The 19,941-nt window shown below is 26.9% G+C and overlaps 1 protein-coding gene and 1 long non-coding RNA gene across 4 annotated transcripts in view; one reads left to right on the forward strand and one right to left on the reverse strand.

The window, feature by feature from the left end:
* Nucleotides 1–19,941, forward strand: part of LOC122855322 (tyrosine-protein kinase Drl) — a 53,968-nt gene that overhangs the window by 16,011 nt on the left and 18,016 nt on the right. For all 3 annotated transcript variants that reach the window (XM_044156608.1, XM_044156606.1, XM_044156607.1), the window contains one exon: nucleotides 6,258–6,385. In XM_044156608.1, coding sequence (XP_044012543.1) covers nucleotides 6,258–6,385 — 128 coding nt within the window. The remainder of the gene's footprint in view (nucleotides 1–6,257; nucleotides 6,386–19,941) is intronic.
* The window catches only part of LOC122855330, a 35,447-nt gene continuing 17,069 nt past the window's right edge, over nucleotides 1,564–19,941 (reverse strand). The window contains exon 3 of the long non-coding RNA XR_006374058.1: nucleotides 1,564–2,038. This is a non-coding gene — a long non-coding RNA (uncharacterized LOC122855330). The remainder of the gene's footprint in view (nucleotides 2,039–19,941) is intronic.

A 19,941-nucleotide genomic window follows, 5' to 3' on the forward strand; every position in this document is an offset into this window, starting at 1 on the left:
ACAATTGGTGGTAACCGTTGACAAGTCGTTACGTTTCTGTCGTAAACTTACTGAGTTTATTTGTACAAAAAGAAAATAGAATAAAAAAAAAAAAAAAATTAATGAAGTAAGGGTAAATTTCCAACATATTGCTAAATTGTAAGTGAGTCGAAAATCGTAAAAGACTTTAAGACAGATAATTGTTTTCCAAGATAAATTATTATTTCAAATTAAATACAAATTTTTTTCGAAATGTCAATTTTGATATTTTTGATTGATATCAGTTTTTTTTTATATTCACAATGAATTTTTTATTGAATTTTTCATATTGACATTGTTTTCCATCACTTTACCCTTGAATATCTGTATACCACATTTGAAACAAGCTTTTATTTTTTATTTTTACTGACACATGAGAAAATAGCAATTTTACACAGTGTCGAAAGCAGAAAATGTTTTTCTGTTGAAATGTTAAAAATAAATTACAATTCAGTATATAAATTCACAATGCACATAAACAAATAACTTTATCTATATTTCGACATTATTTATTTATTAAATAGTAAAAAATAAATTTGAAAAAATCAAAATAAACAAAAGACTTGAAAAAATTAAAAAAAAGTTTTAAAAAATGAAAAGATCCTATCACCTTAAACAACGCAACAAAAAATCCTACAGAAAAAGCTTGTTAAAAAAAGCTCCTTTATTTGTGGGACAATCTCGTTGTATCAACGAGACAGAAAAAAATAAAAATAATAAAAATTGAGGTGTGGTTGTATAATCTAAAAGTTGGAGAACAATCACGATGGTGTTGGATGCAATTGTAGTTCAGCAACATTAATGAGTTGTTATTATTTTTTTTTCTCAACAAACAATAATATTTTGACTTTTTTACGATGATAATTAGCTTGTTTTCTTTGCCTTAACAATTTAAAAAGTTTTTTCAAATTTTGTTTTAGTTTTTCTGTGTATACAGTAGATTATTTTTTTATAATTTTTGCGACACCTCGATGGTTTGTTCCATTCGCAATTGATCGTACAACACGAGTAATTCAATGTTGACACTCATTCAACATTGCAAATATATACATACCATTGCTTTTAACAAAATTTCGTTTATTTACGTATTCGTTTTTGTATTTCTCATGCTACTAAACCACACCCTTTTGTTCTCACCCTGGGTGACATTGTTTTCCATAGGCTTTCAATCCTTTTTCCCTGTAAAATGTAATCTCAAAAAAAGCAAAAAAAAAATAAAATAAAATCACAGTTTATATAACGAGGTGAAGAAAAAACAACCTTGATTAAAATAATTGAAATAAAAATATTTTATAAACGAGCTTTTATGAATTGTTTATAATAAAATTCATTCAAATCAGATGGTAAATTGTATACCTTAACATTGAGTGCAAAGTTCTTCAAGGTTTTTTTTTTTTAAAAAAAAAATAAATAATATTTTTTTAATCACGCTACCGAGTGTGATAATAATTGTATATAAAAATATATTTATAAAAAATTTTACCTGCAATCTATGTGAAAAGTTTTAAAGTGAGTTTTAATCGTATTTAATTTGTCATTTTTTTTTTTTTTTTCTGTCAACAAGGGGTTAAATTAAAAGATTCATTGTATTTCATTCACACGCTACATGAAGTTTTATTTTAATTTTATACTCACACGTCTAGTTTGTATTGAAGCGACTCATTAGAAGCATAAATAATTGGATTTTAATTTAAATTTGAATTCAAAATATAATAATATATTTAATTCATTCAAACGTCTAGTTGGGTTTTTTTAAAAAGCTGTATATTTTTTTATGTTTATATAAAAGTTGATTTAATATTGAAGTAAATTTAAAAAATGATAATAATTTTCAGCGGAAGAAGCTTGGCCTGAAGGCTCTCGTAAGATAATTTGCCAGAGTAACTCACGATTATTTCCTTCCTTCTTTCAAAGAGGGTTGGAATTGAACTAAGAGTGGCTTACCTCTGTTAAGTACTCAGTTTTTCACCCAGATAGTACACGGAGCATCAAAAATCTCATCAACTTATCCTCACTGGAACTGAAAAAAAAAAATATAAAATAGTAAACATACGTGAGAAAAATTCAAAGCATTTCATAACAATCCTTTTATTTACAATCTCTATAATTTTTTATCAAGAATTTAGAAAACAAATAGTCAGGCTTGAGTGGTTTTAAAAATAAAAATTTACCACCATCAAGGTATACATGATGTGTTTGTTGAAAAATAATAAAAAAAGGTTTCCAATTAATTGGTGAAAGTGGGGTAAACTTGCGTTTCCTATCGTCGACTTGATAAACGTTCCTTTGTACAATTTTTTTTTTTTTTTTTCATCCTCTTTTTGTCTAGGCTCACTTGTGAATTCACCTCACGTACTTCAGTTCAATGTCGTGAAGACAAATAGTCTTTTCCTGACTACCTTCACTAGTAGTTTTTTTTTTTTTTTTACTCACTTACTTTTAGTTTGTGTTTAGTTTATTTACTTTAGTCTTTTAAAAGAAATATATATATACATTATAAATCAAATTATAAACATGGAAGATGTGTGCTTGATAAGCAAAATGCAACAACTATTGAGACTCAAGATTAATGATCAAAATAACTGATTGTACGTGTTTGACAAAGGTCAGAATAAAAGGATTTATTTCAGTCAATTGTCCTGTCACAAAATCAGCCAATAATAAACAAAAAATAAATTTAATTTTTATATTTTAAGCAAAGAAAAACACTGTAATTTGCTTTATAAATTTTTGATAACTATTTCTGTGGATTATCGAGTCCAATGACATATAAAAATTGGAAACCTTTTTCATCAAACAGGATGTTCTCTCGCAGGATGTTGTATCCTTAATGTATTTACCTTAGATTTCCAGCCCCGATCGAACAAGCCAAGACCCCCTCAAGACATTTATGTCTCAAAAACTCTTACCAGGGTATTTTACTAAATTCTATACTCGCTCAGTTGGTTTTCAACATGGGGATACATCATTCTAACATAATAAAGATTCGTTTAGTATATCACAAGGGTTAGATATTAGCTAAAATACAATTTTCTTTTATCCATTAACTAAATTATATATAGAAAAATTGATTGACTATTTATTGATTGCCATTTAATAAACTAAAATTTTTTATTAGTAATTGTACTTCTATTTTTGTTTATCTTATTTTCGAATTGTTAAGTGGCAAGTAGTTAATGACGCTGAAGCTAATTTAAAGTACAGGGAACATAAGGGTTTTTCTTGGATCTGGCCCTATATAATCAATTATTTTTTAAATAGAACTATCCTCGTAATTTCTTTTTCATTAAATTGTCTTGAATCTAAGCAAGTTTAGGAAAAAATATTATAATTTTTGAAATGGTCAAAAGAGGGCAGGGGTGAATTTTAATTGTTGTTAATTTTTTTTAACTATGATGGGGTTGAGTTATCTTCGTAATTTTTTTTTTATAAAATTGTTTATCATCTGAGCTAATTTAGGAAAAAACATTATAATTTTTGAAATGGTCAAAAGGGGGTAGGGGGTGGATTTTAATTGTTGTTAATTTTTTTAACTATGATGGAGTTGAGCTATCCTCGTAATTTTTCTTCTATTGAGTTGTCTAGGACCTAAGCTAGTGTAGGAAAAAAAATTATAATTTTTGAAATGGTTGAAGAGGGCTAGAGAGTGGATTTTAATCGTTTTTAATTTTTTCAACTATGATAGAGTTGAGCTATCCTCTTAATTTTTTTTTTATAAAATTGTCTATAATCTAAGCTAGTTTAGAAAAAAAAATTATAATTTTTGAAATGGTCAAAAGGGGGTAGGGGATGGTTTTTAACCATTTTTGATTTTGGAAATGGTCAAAGGGTGGTAGGGGGTGGATTTTAACCGTTTCAAAAATTCCCATTTTTTTTTCTAAACTAGCTAAGATCCTTGACAATTTAATAAAAAAAAAATTACGAGGATAGCTCAACCCCATCATTTTCAAAAAAATTAAGAACAATTAAAATCCACCACCTACCCCCTTTTGACCATTTCAAAAATTCCAATTTTTTTTCCTCAGATAGCTTAGATCACACACAATTTAATAAAAAAAAAATTATGTGGATAGCTCAACTCTATCATAGTTAAAAAAATTATTTAACCAACAACCCCTGAATTTGTTTTTTTTAAATACGATATAACTCATTTCAGAGGGTTGTTTTTTTATATCTGTGACTTCTTTGGGGTATATTAATACTTAATTAATAATTTGTTATAATTTTTATTAAATTTCATATCATTTTTAATTATTTATTCAAGTCGGAGCCTTGGAACCCGAATCATCCCTGGATTAGGAGATTCAAGACGCTAACTTAGACGCTAGCTTCAGCGCCATAGTAGTTGCTATTAGCTATTCACTGTACATACTTAAATATTATTTTTTTTTCACCAGCATACTTATGTTACTTGTGAAATATAAAAAAAAAATATATAAATGTTTTAATGAACAATTAAAACGTCAAACAAATATACTTTGTACGTGTATATATACTAAAAGTTTGACTGGGTTTTTTTTTTTTTTTATAAATTGAAAATAAAAGTACTTAACCAACAGTTTAGTAAACTTGAAGCCGCTTATAACTGTAAGGGCCCTGGAGCCACGTGCGTTTACAACATCGTCTTCGAATTAGCGACATTTTCACCCTCTCTTTCTTTCTTACTCAATTGGTTATTTTTCATATAACTCTCTTTCTCCCTATTGCCTGCATAAGATGCTAATTTCATCTCATTAGCATGTCGCACAGCGTGCCTGTTAAATTTTCACCAAAGTTTAATCCCGCATTGACTGTATAGCATTGGATCTTTAGCTGTTCTTCAAATGCCCCTTGAGTAAGAAATTGGAAAATATATGCTCGTGCTGGGGAATATGTTTAAGGAGGTTTCTCACACAACAAGCACACTTCGATGGTAATACCACTTGCTGTATGACTGTCTGGAATATACAGCAGAGCTTTTTTTTTTTACACCAGACACGACTTTGTACTTAGTGCCACAAGTTATAATGTGTTTGATGGTACTCCATGACACGTTGCTGTCTGACTGAATTTGCCTGTATTAGTATCTGATCGACTTGGTTCTTTTTTTTTGCTTTGAAAAAAAAAAGGGAAAATTAAATCTCTAGAGAGAAACTGGGACAAAAGGCAAAACGAAACGAGTATGATGATGGAGGGTGATATTGGATAATATGGTTTCTTTAATGGCTTTTTGCTGCACTAGTTTGGATTTTGGTGTGAGAAATGAAAACCTCGGGGAAAGATCAATCTGTGTTGGTTACGTGGATAAATGAAATATCAAAAAAAAAAAAAATAAATAAGAAAATAACAAAAAACAAATGTAGAAATTTCAAAATATGTGTTTGATAACAAAGTTGGATTTCGTTATGGATGGTTTTTGAAAATGAATTGCTTGTCAAAAGTAAATCACACTGAAGCCATTTCAATTAGTTTATTTTTTTCTTATTTGTATATATATTTTTTTACGACATTGCAATTTAGCTGTATACAAATTGTAAAGTTAAAAAAGTCAGATTTTATTTTCTGCACGAGAACCAATGTCACCTTATACAGTTTTATTTTTTTATTTACTACCACACCCTATTTTTACCTTACCTTGTCAAGCGTCAACTCCAAAACCAGTTCATTCTCATCCCACTCAGCTTGTTACAATCCTGGATAGAATCATCTCCAGGGATATGTACAAACCTACCTTGAATTTTGAAATACACATATTTTTTTATTTCATTTTTTTTGCTCTCTAAAAGACATCTTATCACATAGAGCAATGTTTTTTTTTTATTTATTCTTTCATAGAAGGAAGAAAATATCTGACTGCTTTTGTGTGTATATAAGTGTGTATACCTTGTCTACATGACTTCACGTGCAACGATCATTCGTGCACGTTGATATTTTATCCATGTCGTGATATCGAATCGCGTAGTCATACGTAAAGATATTTCAAAACTGACATATTTTAGTGAGACAGAAAATTTGTATTATATACTTCTTGGTGTATATCAAAGTTTATATTTATATTTCACCTGTATATTTCAGTCTCAAGTTGAGAAAATCTTCAGTGTCTCAAGTAATATACACTTGAATATATATCACTGCATTTCACAAAATTATTTTCTTAATATATAACTCTGAAATCTTTATGGATTAATTTATTTCATTTAACATTTTAGCTTGTTCATTAAATACAATAAATTTATTTTATAAATTTAAATTTGTTTCAGGCTTGGAGGCTGAATTATACTATGTCAGAGAAGGAATTGTTAATGCATATGCTATGGGTTTTGTTGTACCAGTACCAGCAAATATTGCTGATCTTGAATTTACATGGCAGAGTCTTGCTGGTTATCCGGTAAGTCAAAATAACTTTTTTTTTATTATATAAATCATAAAAAAAATAAATAAAATATATTGCTTTACAATATGTCCTTTGGCACGTGCTTGATATGACGTCATGATAAATATACTTAAGGGTCGTTGGTTATATGTGTGTTTGACCTACAAGGGTGTTTGGTAAAATAAAAAAAAATATATATAACTCAGACAGTCCATTAACGTGGTTAGACGCCTGTTCACGTAAAAGAGAGCAAACATGTGACTAACACACAAACTGTGATGATCACTATTTTGCTAGAGTGAAGGGACAATGCGGACTTGTGTTGGAGAACCATGTATGCATGAGTGCTCTTCATATAGTTAAAAAAAAAAACGACTAAATTGTTAAGAGAGGGGACGTATACCTTATTTTTTTTTTATTTACCATCAACTTATAGGTACACGACTGATTGCGTTTTTATGAATTAGGGAGGATAATTTTAACTGCTCATTTTCTTCACATCACTCTTGAGATGTTATATTTTATTCATGAAATTCTTAAGCTCATTTTAGGTTAATGAAAAATTTATTATTTATCTCATGTGTTTTTTTTCTTCACGTTACTTTTTATATGAAAAAAAAAAAAGTTTGATATGTTTTTTTTTTGATGAATCCTAAGATCAAATTAGAGATGAAAAAAATTAAAAATCGAGGGAAAGTTTCTTGGTGTATAAGAGGCTTAAAGTGATTTTGATTTTTTAATTTTTTTTGTCGACAAATAATGATATATTTTGTGAATAGAATGAAACAAATAAAAAGTTTTTCTTTGAAATATTTTGATATACAAAACGCAGTGCTGAATAAATAAGTAAATATATTTATTTAAAATAATGTGAGTGTATTTGTAGAATTTCAAAATAAAGCATTTAAAATGATTCGTTGGTTATTGAAATTGGGACTGAGAAAATAATGTGATAGTGGTTTGTGAAACCTGTCGATTTTCACAATATTCCCTGAAACAGAAGGGAGGATATCAATACTCTATCAATATGAAATACAAACAGAGTAGTTGGGTTTGCACTTTGCACACTTATTCTCTCGTTTTATATTTTTATTTATTTTCCCCTTGTACATATCGGTCACCAAGGAAACCAAATAGCGTGGATTCAAACACAAGACTCTCTTTCGTCCTAAATCAAACGTTAAACGACAAGGAAATTGACGCTATGCTACATTGTAGTACACAATTTTACCCTTGTTATATACTGTATCCAGTCTGGGCAAAAGAAAAAAAAGGAACGTCTTTTTAGCTGCAGGGCAAACGACTCAGATTGAACCCACAGAACCAAAAAAAAAAATAATAAAACACCATGTCAATGGAGTTTTAAAGAACATGCTAGTAATCGACCGAAAAAAAATTGACAATTAAAATTTATATTATAAAACAATACTTGAAAATATATCAAATTTTAATTTTAGAATTTTTTTTCACGTAGATACTTTTCTTTGAAATAAAGAAAAGGGTAAAATTTTCCTTCAAAAAATTTTAATCAAGATAATTAAATTATTAAATTAGTTTGTAAAATATTTACTTTGATTTTTTTTTTTTTTCTCAAAAATATTAATAATATTTTAAACTAAATTCTAAATAAAAGATTTTTTTTTTTCAATATTTTCAAAGTTAATTATGTAACAAAGTTTGGCTGAAGTTTAGTTTGTGCATAGAGTGAAATATGTGAGTGATGAAGATAGAGAAAAGAAAACTACCTTGTTAGTAATGGTTGATTGTAAATATTTTAAAAGGCTTCATCATAAATGCCCGGAAGGCAGTGCAAAGTGTAACTCAATTTACCCACGTAAAATACTCGTAAATTTTTTTCAAAGTTAAAATCGCTGGATAATAGAATGAATAATGAGATGATATTGTAGACACACACTGTCACGATATAATGTAGTGTTGAAAAAAAAAAAAAAAAATAGAAAAAAGCATACAGTGAATTACTTGAGTGATGAAGAAAAAAAAATTCTACAAACTGATGTTTTTTTGGGTCATGGAATTTTTCTTGGATATTGGTTTTCACTAAATTTCTCGAAACTATCCTGTAAATTTTGCCAATTTTCAGGATAAAAATAAGAATGTTAAAAGGAAAAAAATTTGACAAAAAACAGAAGTGGCTAGAATTGTTCTCATGAGAATTTACCAGGTTATTTTTAGATTGCAATTTTCATACGGACTTTTGAAGCTGCAAGAGACTAACCATCATGAGAATACAATTCTGGCAAATTGGAGATACTCATTGTAATTTTTTTTTATAACCATCACATTGTAACAATCGAGGCGTGAATGAACTCGGCTAGAAAATAAGTACTTGGATTACTCTAATTTTAAAGCTCATTATTATTTTTTTGTTTTTACTTTATTTTTTTTTTTAATCAAGGGTTATTTTCTATCAAATGAAAAGTAGACTTGATGCTTGAGTAAATTTATACAGTTGATAATGAAAATTTATCGATGTTACATTTGCATGTTACATTGTAAAATAATCATTTTAAAATTTTATACTTTTAAATGTTTATTCTGTCGTATCAATAACCACTGTCAGCTTCAACTAGCATTATACAACACCACTTGATAATTTAAATCCCACGAGTATTTTCCGACTTGATTCGTTAGTTTGCTGTTGCTCACTACTTTTATTTTTTTTTCACATCAAGATGGTAATCTCCAAGTCACTTTGTTGCACACTTTTTTTTCTTCACTCATTTTATCACCCAACTCTGTCACCAAGAATACTTTCAAGAAACGAATATCTGCTTTTCTTAACTTTTATTTTTTTTTTTTCCTTTTCTTCGAAGCACTTTTCGCAACTACAAATTTATCGGTGTGATTATTGCCATTTATAACAGCCAACACCCTTGGGATTTAAGTATCTTGGAAAATTTCCAGCTGCATTATAATATTTTCTATACTTTTGACATGTAATTACATTAAAAAAAAAAAAAACGAAAATTTATCAATTTTCGATAACATGAATATATTTAAAATATATATATTACGAATATTTTTTTCTCTTAGCTAGTTTTCAGCCAAGTGAGAAAAAGATTTGCTGAAAATAGTTGAAATGAAATGGAAAAAAAAAAAAAAATTAATAAATAATCCTGAGGATTTGTTCTAGCAGCTTATCAAATTCGATCTTCTTTTTCCATTGTTGGTTGAAGTAAACCAGCATGTCTTGTGCCTTCGCGATTTGTCACATGTACAGACAAAATTTTCCAACACTTTTGTAACACTTTGATTTATCTTTTATCCGCCCATTATTTTTTTTATATATCTATATATTGTAACCAGGCAATTCAGTACTGATACTATCATTTCAACGTTCACAAAAAAAATTTCTTTTTCTTCACAATTTGAGGAAAAAAAAAAATACTTGTCTACCAGCAATGAGTCACTGTGTGTGGCTAAGAGGTATTTTCCTCTATATCACGATCCAATCCACCCACCATCAGACAAGTATTTTATATTTTTTTTTATTTTGTTTTTCCTTTTCTCCTTTATTTCCAATGCCTATCTACTATTTCTTGTGTAAATTTTATCCATCACAATGTGAATTTTCATTGTCAATATATATCAAGATCTTGGACCCCATGAACTTTCCACCAATTCAGCAAGCAATTTCTATTCTCATGCTAAACATGGCCTTTTTTTTTTCCTCTTATCATCGCTGATTCACCAAGCCATTTGTTTTCCCTCCTTGGACAAATGAATTTTTACAAGTCATTCATTGAAACATCAACAATTATATTTTATAATTTTTTTATTTTTATGAATATGTATTAATTTGTCTATCAACAAATGATTGAATGAAAAAATTAGAAATTCATACACACATTTTTGACGACTGGGTTGAAGTACTTACTTTAGATAATATTTTAAAAAATACTGGTATTAAAAATAAGTGATTAGATGTTTTTTTAAACTCTAATTTGTGTGTTGAATACTTAAAAAAAAAATATTTAAAATTTTACATACCTCCCTGTGAGGAGCGATCTAAAATCAATTTTTCTTTTTTAAAAGTTTCCCTCTACAAAAATCAATCAGTATAGAAACACTCACAACAAAATATTATTTACAAATATTTTTGTTATATAATTTTATAAGATAATATAATAAATTTTTTACAGCATTTTATTTTTTAAATAAACAATATCAAACTACTAAAAAATTTATTATTTCATTGAGTGAGTAACTTTGCTACCTTAATATTCTCATAATAAAGATTGTCACGATTTCTTTAGCTTTTATAACCCTCAATATTTTTACCAAAGTATAACATGAATTGTGAGAGTTGTATAAAACTCTCAAGTATAGTATAAAAAAAATCATATATATAATCAAGAATGAAAATAATATATGTGATAAATACGGGTGCTAAAAAAAAAAAAAAGTTTCACAGTGCAATTGGGGGATGATTTGTGAATCATCCACTTGTTAGACGAAAAGTTACAAACGTACTTTTCCTGTGAGGCAAAAAAAAAATTCCCATCATATAAAAATGAGAAATAGTATATATACAAAATGATGGTGTGACGAGAACTAGGGTGTTACTCTACAGTCTACATGCAGCAAGCTTTGAATATTGTACAAGTTGGCAACGCCTCAGGACAAAAAATAAAATAGTAGGAGAAGTGTCAAATAGAGAAAACTTGCCAAATTCACCCCATTGTAACAATTACTTGTAATATTGTCACCCCTGGGCGGTGATGGAGGCTCGATAGAGCATAATTCTCAATCGAAAAAAGATAAAATGAAAAAGAGACTGGGAGAGATTATCAAAGACTCTTTACTGTCACTTTCGATAAACTCTATTTGCGTCCCCCTTTCTTAATTTTATTTATTTTTTTTTTTTTACTCAAGATGTGTGGCTTCAGAATTATTATTACACTTATAAAGAATAAAAAAAAAATCATAAATATATTGGCAGATGGCCCTGAATCACTCATCTTTATTCAACAACTTGTTTTTGAATTTATATTCATTATTTTTTTTCTTTCAAAGACGACACATGTAATTTGTGAAAAAAAATAAAAATATAAATCAAGATCCAATTGCTGTAATTATAGGCATTATAATTGATAACTAATTTTTATTATTTATATGACAGTATAAATTAGAAAATGAATTTTAAATACAAAATCAAATCAATACATTGACCAGACATATGATTAATATGTTATATGGTCAACTTGTAAATCATTTACATTGACGACGAGATATATTGGTTTATCAATACTTAAACATGCGTATATGAATATGTGTATTTAAAATTTAACATGCATGAATGTAATTGGTTGAACGACACCCTTGATAGTATTGGTAGGACACAAGTACGATAAGTCTTGTGGGATAACAGCCTCATGTTTCGGATAACAGAGAATATCACGGTACACCCGACACCATGAAACACACCAACTCTCATGACCATGACAAACATCAACCTTCCATGTATATATCTCACTTCAACAAGTTCATACCTTTTATATATATTATCTTACTCACTTGCTCTTTATTGAAGAACCGTTGTCCTCACGCCCTCTCAAACACCCCAATGGATTATACGGCATAATCACTAGAAACCGGAGACCTAGACGTAATTCCCATGAAATATCCGCGAAAATACATCCCCAGGGTAACAATATATATATTATATATTATTTTATAACATATACAAAATGTTTTTTTATCAAAATTTAATTTATGATTTATACAGTTTTTTAAACTTTAATATGAAAATATTTTTTATTATTTTAATTAATATGTTGATGATAAAAATATGACCTTTAGAAAATTAGCACACCACAATGGGCATAAACTATTATAGTTAGAACCAAAATTTTATGCTATTTTTGTGCTTTTATATATTTTTTTTTTTGCAATGTTTTGCCACCTTAATATTAAGTTAACACAACTTCTTTAATAATTAACTTATCCCAATGAATTTTTAATCAAAATTATGTGCTTTTATTCTTTTGTTGAATGAAAGAATAATTTTTTATTTAAATAATTTTTTTTTTTTTAATAATAAAAAAAAAAAAATTATTTAAATGAAAAGTAATTGAAATAAAAAATTAATTTAAACGTGGAATAAAAACACATAAAAAGCACATAATTTTGATCGAGACATCATTAGAATAAGTTGATTATTAAAGAAGTTGTGTTAACTTAATATTAAGGTCGCAAAACATTGCATAAAAAAAATATATAAAAGCGGATTTCTCTCCGTGTACACAATTTAATAAAAAAAAAATAACGAGGATAGCTCAACTCTGCCATAGACAAAAAAATTAAAAACACTTAAAATCATTGACAAAAAAATTAAAAACCCTTAAAATCCGCTCCTAATCTTTTGACAAAAAATTACATTTTTTCTAAGTTTGTCTAGGTCATAGACAATCAGTTAAAAAAATAACGAGGATAGCTCAACTCTGCCATAGACAAAAAAATTAAAAACACTTAAAATCATTGACAAAAAAATTAAAAACCCTTAAAATCCGCTCCCTACCCTCTTTTGACGGTTTCAAAAATTCACATTTTTTTTTCTAAGTTTGTCTAGGTCATAGACAATCAGTTAAAGAAAAAATTTCAAGGATAGCTCAACTCTGCCATAGACAAAAAAATTAAAAACAATTAAAATCATTGACAAAAGAATTAAGAACCTTTGAAATCCACTCTCTACCCTCTTTTGACGGTTTCAAAAATTCCCATTTTTTTTTCTAGACTTGCTGGGGTTCTATAAAATTTAATAAAAAAAAAATTTCAAGGATAGCTCTCATTTCCATCATACAAAAAATGAAAACAGCTAAAATCCACTCAACCCTTTGACGGTTTAAAATTCCCATTTTCCTAGACTTGCTGGGGTTCTACAAAATTTATTAAAAAAAAATTTACGATAGCTCATTTTAAAATTTACTATTATTAATTATCGAGGAAATTTCGTATCGTCTCTGCCATATCGACATAAAAATTATATCGTCTATCGTGATTATCGTATCGTACCGTATCGTGATTATCGTCTATCGCGGCAACATTAAAAATTTGATGTTATCAAATTCAAAATTTTATTATGATAAATCTATTTTTTATTTTTTGTGTAATCATAATATATATATTCTTTCTTTATGTAACACAGGCTTATTTAAATTCCAATTCTAATGTTTTATTTGAAATTCACATGTCGTCTATGAAGGATGAATATCGTTTTCGAAAAATTTAGATAAATATGGATACTTGTTTGAGGTGATTTTGTCACCAGGTATCGTAGATGCACTTTGTCATTCTTATAACAATATTCCTGATCGACTAAAAAAATAACATCTTGTTTTTTTTTTTATACACAAGTGTCACTTGCTGATGAAAACACTGATGCATCATAAAGTACAGTTAGTCATTTTCCAAAACCATGTTATACAAAAGTCTAGATAAATATCTTAAATATCAAAAAACAATAAAAATAATAAATGTTGATATACTTTCAAAACTATACAATTAAAAAAAAATAGAAAAAATCAAGACAAAAATCTGTCATACTAAAATATTTTCAATTTACCCCAAGTTGCAAATATTTTTCATTTCATTTTGTCTTTGAGGAAGAACAAGCAGTGGCATTTTCACGTTTATTTGCTCGTTTCACTTTTCAACCAAAGACCCTCTGCTGTATATTTCATTTTTTTTTTCTTTTTATCACACGCCTTTTCCATCAGAACAGCCGTTTCTTTACCAATCCCTCCACCACCATATCGAGTGTTAAAATAAAAAATACAATGACATAGGGGAGAAAAAAAAAAAAATTATTTGACATATCAAATGTCACTTGTGTGTATTCATTTTTATTGATTATTATTTTATTATGATTATTATTTATTTTTGAATTTAATATCAGCAATCAGTTGTCCTCAATTTTGTTTATCCAAAAAAAAAAAAAAAATATATTTATTTTTTAATAAAACCGAGGGGTTGTTGTATGGTCATGGTGTCACTTTTTTTTTTTCTAATTTTATATATTTTTGTTTATAGCTGTTGTCGTCATGTGCACTCATGTGTAGTGACAATATTTATGACTTGACAATGACCATAATTGTGTCACAAAATCAGGCGATAAAAAAACCCTTCGAATATAAATATAAAAACACCTGGATGTAAAATAAAATAAAAATTATATCTCGTTTATTTTTAATTTTAAAAATTAATATATTATTTAGCTTGAGGGTAGTGGATAAGCTTAGGGTTGAGTTATGAAACTAAAAAGGTAGAATATCACTTGGGATGGTACGTTTTCAAAGAACGGTCTTTTTGATGGAGGTGGCATTGAGCGATCATCTCATCTTGCCACGCAAAGTTAGATGAGGAAATTTGTCGTCGCGATAGCTTTGCTGATAGTTTGCCAACTCACGTATATATACATTACCAGCAAAGTACAAGGTATTTCAATCTATATATATAACACACCATGAATACAAAAGGGATGTTACTTTGGCATTTTTCTATTAGACTGTCTACATCACCTGATGAATCTTATTTTTACTTTTATACAGCTTTTTTTTTTTTGTCTTCTTTTTTATTCATCAATAAATCGACATGTACAGCTATCATTCAACTTTCACCTTCCAACACTCTTGATAAAAAGTACAGTAGAATAATAATAAAAATAATTATTATAGAGTCAATCATCATCATTTTCTTTTTTTTTTCTTTACATGTCCCACAAGGGAATAATATTCGCGCAAAACGCTACCACGCACTTACGAGCCAAGTTCATCGACTCACTTTGGTATATACACTCACCCTCTTGGGAATAAATAAATAAATAATAATCGACTTTTATTTTTCATGAAAGTCGACGTTCAATAAATGATAGGTGCTTTTATAATATTTTTTTTTTTAACATCAAGTATAAATTAATAAATAAAAATTCAAAAATCAAGATATCAAATTATGAATATTTTTTTTTCAATCAACTATTAAATAGTTAATTAAATAAAAATAATATAAAAATTAATTTTATGCCATATATTTTATTTATTTATTTTTAATTTATACTTAAAAATTTTTGATTTATTTATTTTTTTAACTTAAAAACTTGTTTTGTTAATGAATTTTTTAAATTTAATTTTCTATTTTATTTTTATTATTTTTAATAATAATATTTAAATAATTATATCATTAGGATAATTGTTTTTTTTTTTTTATTTAAGTGATGTATTAGTGACTTGTATAAAGAAGAGGTGAAAAAATAAAAAAAGTGAATGATCCTCTTGAAGGCGTTGCCGCATTGCTGCATCTAATTATACGCTCGTCTCGTTGGGTTTTCAGGCAAAAGAGAATAGGTTAACCACCCGTAAATGCTTGAAGAATATTTCAGGTGAATATATATATGTATTAGTGAATATTTTGCTTGGTTTGAGATATCGTTTTGAATTTTGAAATAGTGAATTCATATTAGAGTAGGAGTTTTGTTGAGTAGAAAATTCACACGACGAAGAAGGATCAGACAAGCTCATTTATCAAAGAGAGGATTTAAGATGTCTCTCTAATGTCTCGTACGATGAATTTATCGGTTTTATAATTAACCACAAGTTTAACAATATTTTTAAACAACTGATTTATCATTTTACATTTACTATAATTGTTTTTTTTTTTTTTAAATATTTTTTTCACTTTACAAGTTGGTATACATCAACGGACATTTAAAAAGAAAATAAAATTTATTTTTCTTTTTTTAAATCTACCGTTTAATTTCCGATTTCATGAAAGTAATCCCAGGACTTTGTAGTTTCCAATTACAATTTCAATCCCCTGTGAAAACCGCGATAATTATTTTCCTCGTTCTGGCTCTGTTCGCATTTTTCTATTATTTTTTTTTCGATTCTTTGTCTTTTGTTCGATGCCAAACTTTTATTTTATTTTTATACACATAATTTTTCAGGGTGATCTAAAGCTAAATGAAACTCAATCCAAAAAAAAAAAAGAATGCACATCCCTACAACAATAATAATATAGATTTTCTTTCTCATAAACTTTGATTTTGCTAAAAGAAAAACCCCAATGACAGCCATTTAAAATTAATTTAAATATATTCAAATATCAAATTAAATTGCTCTATACATTTATAAATATTTGTAAACAATTTTTAGATAATTTTATCAATAATTTATTAATTATGATATACACAAGTTAGTTTACTGTACATCAAACGTTGTTTAAATTACTTGTAAATCACTGCTAACTCAGTCAGTTGTAAATAAATTGTAGCTTCATTAAAGACATATCAACATACACAAATTTAAATCATGCTGTATATTGCTATTTAGTTTATATCCATCATAGCAAATGATGAAGAGCTCAAATTATGTTGAGGATAACAGGAGTGAATGTGATATACAAGTAAATCTTGAAATGTACGTTGATAATTTTCATGTAATTCAAGAGGGAATGTATGATCGTCATAGCAACCCACATGTACACTTCAAACCCTTCTTAGTCTCTCACAAAATCTACATTGAAATTATCTTAAATTTACTAAAATTTTATCATTATATTTTGGATTTTATTATCATACTAAAAAACACAAGTAACAAGTTGACTTGCCAGTTGAATTCATAATGTTACAACTACCACATGTGTTTGCATTGTAACAAAACAATTCACCTGGTTATCTATATGATAAAATTAGTTTATATATATAATATATTTGAGAGTTTATAATTTCCATTTTCCCAAAACAACAATATATACAACACCCAATCATTTGGCCATTGTGTAATTACACAGTCTAGTGACAAAAGTTTTCCACTTAACTATATACATAAACAAACATATACAAATGTACATTGGACTTTGATCCCAAAACAGTAACCTCTATCTCAAGCTTATTTTATGCTATGTGGTCTCAATGAGAGAAACAAGATTTCTACCTTTGTCTATAAACACACACCTTGTTTATATTTGTTTGTATTTTCAAGCTAACACAAATATTTTGTGAGTAGCTTGCACAAAATAACATGAAATTAATTTGTTTGTTTGTTATCTTTTCAGAGATAATAAAATATATTATTATTTTATTATTAATATTATATTGTAGATAAAAATGTATTTAATTAATTTTTTTTTTTTGATTTAATTTAGCTTGCTTTGTTTGATATTTATTTGTTTATTGATGAAATTAATTATTTTATTTAATAGTTATATACTTGGATAAACATGTCATGCATGTAGCTATAAATATCGTGTAATTAATTGCTTTTACGTGTTTCTCATAAGCTTTATATCTTGTTGGATTGAGCAATAAAATATAGAAACCTGGATTAAAAGATTACGATGTCCGATATTGAATAGTTGAGATCGTAAGTCTCTGGACGTCTTTTACGGGACTTTTGCAACCCTTTACGTGACTCAACAATTTTTTTATCAAAACTTTGATACTTTTATCCCTTAAATTTTTTATGTATATATTTTTTTTTGTTCACCTATATACCCTTTGTAGAAATAACGAAAATTTGTTGATTCAGTAATTTTTTTTTCACCTTTATTATTTCAAAACAAATTGGACAAATATTTAATATAAAAAAATAATTTCCGTTCATTTTTTATCAATTAAATGAACTGCTCATTCTTTAATAAACAAACATGAAATTATTTAAATTTTTTATTTATTTATTTGCTTGTTTTTTTATTGTGGCGAACCTACAGGAATTTCTGAATAAATGAATGAATGAATGTTTCTATTTTTTTTTTTTTGTGGTAGTCTTTTTTTTTATATATATTTTTTTTTTTTTTGTATGTGGGGTTTCCATTAATGTAGCTGATGGACGAGTAACATGTGAAAGTACATCAACCCAACGAATCGACAATAAGAGTTTAACAAAAAAAAAAAAAAAAATAGTAAAATAAACAGAGTAAGTTTTCCGTTGACAGCGGTTAATTGATTTTCGAAAAGACAATAGACAATAATCACGAACGATTTTGAAAAAAATATATAATACACAAATAAACCCTAATTGACCCGAAAAAAAATCAATTAACATTGTATATTATTTTAATTTTAAATCAACAATCATCCGAGTTAGTAATTTATACAAAAAAAAAAAAAGCTCTCGTCAGATTTAAAATATAAATAAATAAATTATTGAATAAATATAAAATTAATATAAATAAATAGCTGAAAAAGAAAAAGTTTTCAATTTATAAATAATGATAATTCAAAAGTAAATAAAAAAAAAAAAGCTCATTGCTTATCACAAATTTTGCACGAGAGAGAATAATAATTGAAGTATATGCTGAATATTCACGTATTAATACACTCAGTGCTTATGGATTGAACAAAGCCTTGAAAATCAGTTGTGTATATGCAAGCGTAAATTTTGTTTGTATGTATTTAAATTAAAATCAAAAAGGGTGTGGCATTACTATCTCACTTTATTTTTCTCTTTTTTTTGCACAAAGTCTGTTGGCTCGGGGACAGATAGACACAACGCAATAATATTGTATATGTATAGTTGACCTGGACTTTATAAAAATGAAAAAATAAAAATAATAAAAATTTATATACTTAGGGATGAAAGTAAATGTAGCGTCAGACAGACGAGGCAATTTGAAAAAACTACACAGATAAAAAAATATTAACAATTGGTTTACGGTAAATTTTTGTATAAATTTTATCTAGTTTTTTGTTGTTATTAATAACAAAGTAGAATAATGATAATAATATTTAATAATTTGATTAATTTAATACAAATAATATGACTATTTATTCAACCAATAATAATTATTTAATATTGAAATTGTTTTTTGAATTATTATCACGTAGAATTTTTTCAACACGTTTGTATTATTGAGACTCACGTGTTCAATGACAGTCTACATATATTTATATTTTTTAAATAATTAAAAAAACATTTGTCTTTATTTTTAAATATAATTTTCCAAATATTATATTATTATTTATTTTTTTTTTAATATGAAGTAAACTATTAATTGATTTATTCAAATTTTCAGTTTAGATTTTTAGTTATTTCTATTTATTTATTTTTTTTTCTCACGACAACTGTCACCAAATGTGTGACATACAAATATAAGGGTAAAAACAACCCTTATGTATTTCACAAGTACAACCATGCTAATATTAAAATTGTTAAAACGTGCTCATTAAAATAAGCCCCGACAATTCATCCACACTTGAGATTTTTTTTTACATCTCAAGTGAGGATAAAATAAAACTACAACTGTATAATATCATTTTCATTTAAACACTCATATAAAAATATACTCTGTGATTTTGTTTTTTTTTTTTACAACAAAAATATCATTTATTTTTAGTATTAAAAAAAATATTTACATTTGATCCTGTATGAGGGTGTGTAAATTTGAAATAATGTATATGAAAATATTTCGAGAGCAAGATTTAGATTAAAAAATACATAATTTATAATAACTTTGTTATTTGATATGAAATAATATTTTACACAAACTACAAACATTGTTATATTTTTTGAAATAAATTTTTGTTTATTTAATCCATATTAATGTGCAAATTTACA

This window comes from Aphidius gifuensis, linkage group LG4, assembly GCF_014905175.1.
Source record: "Aphidius gifuensis isolate YNYX2018 linkage group LG4, ASM1490517v1, whole genome shotgun sequence".
NCBI classification, from domain to species: Eukaryota; Metazoa; Arthropoda; class Insecta; order Hymenoptera; family Braconidae; genus Aphidius; species Aphidius gifuensis.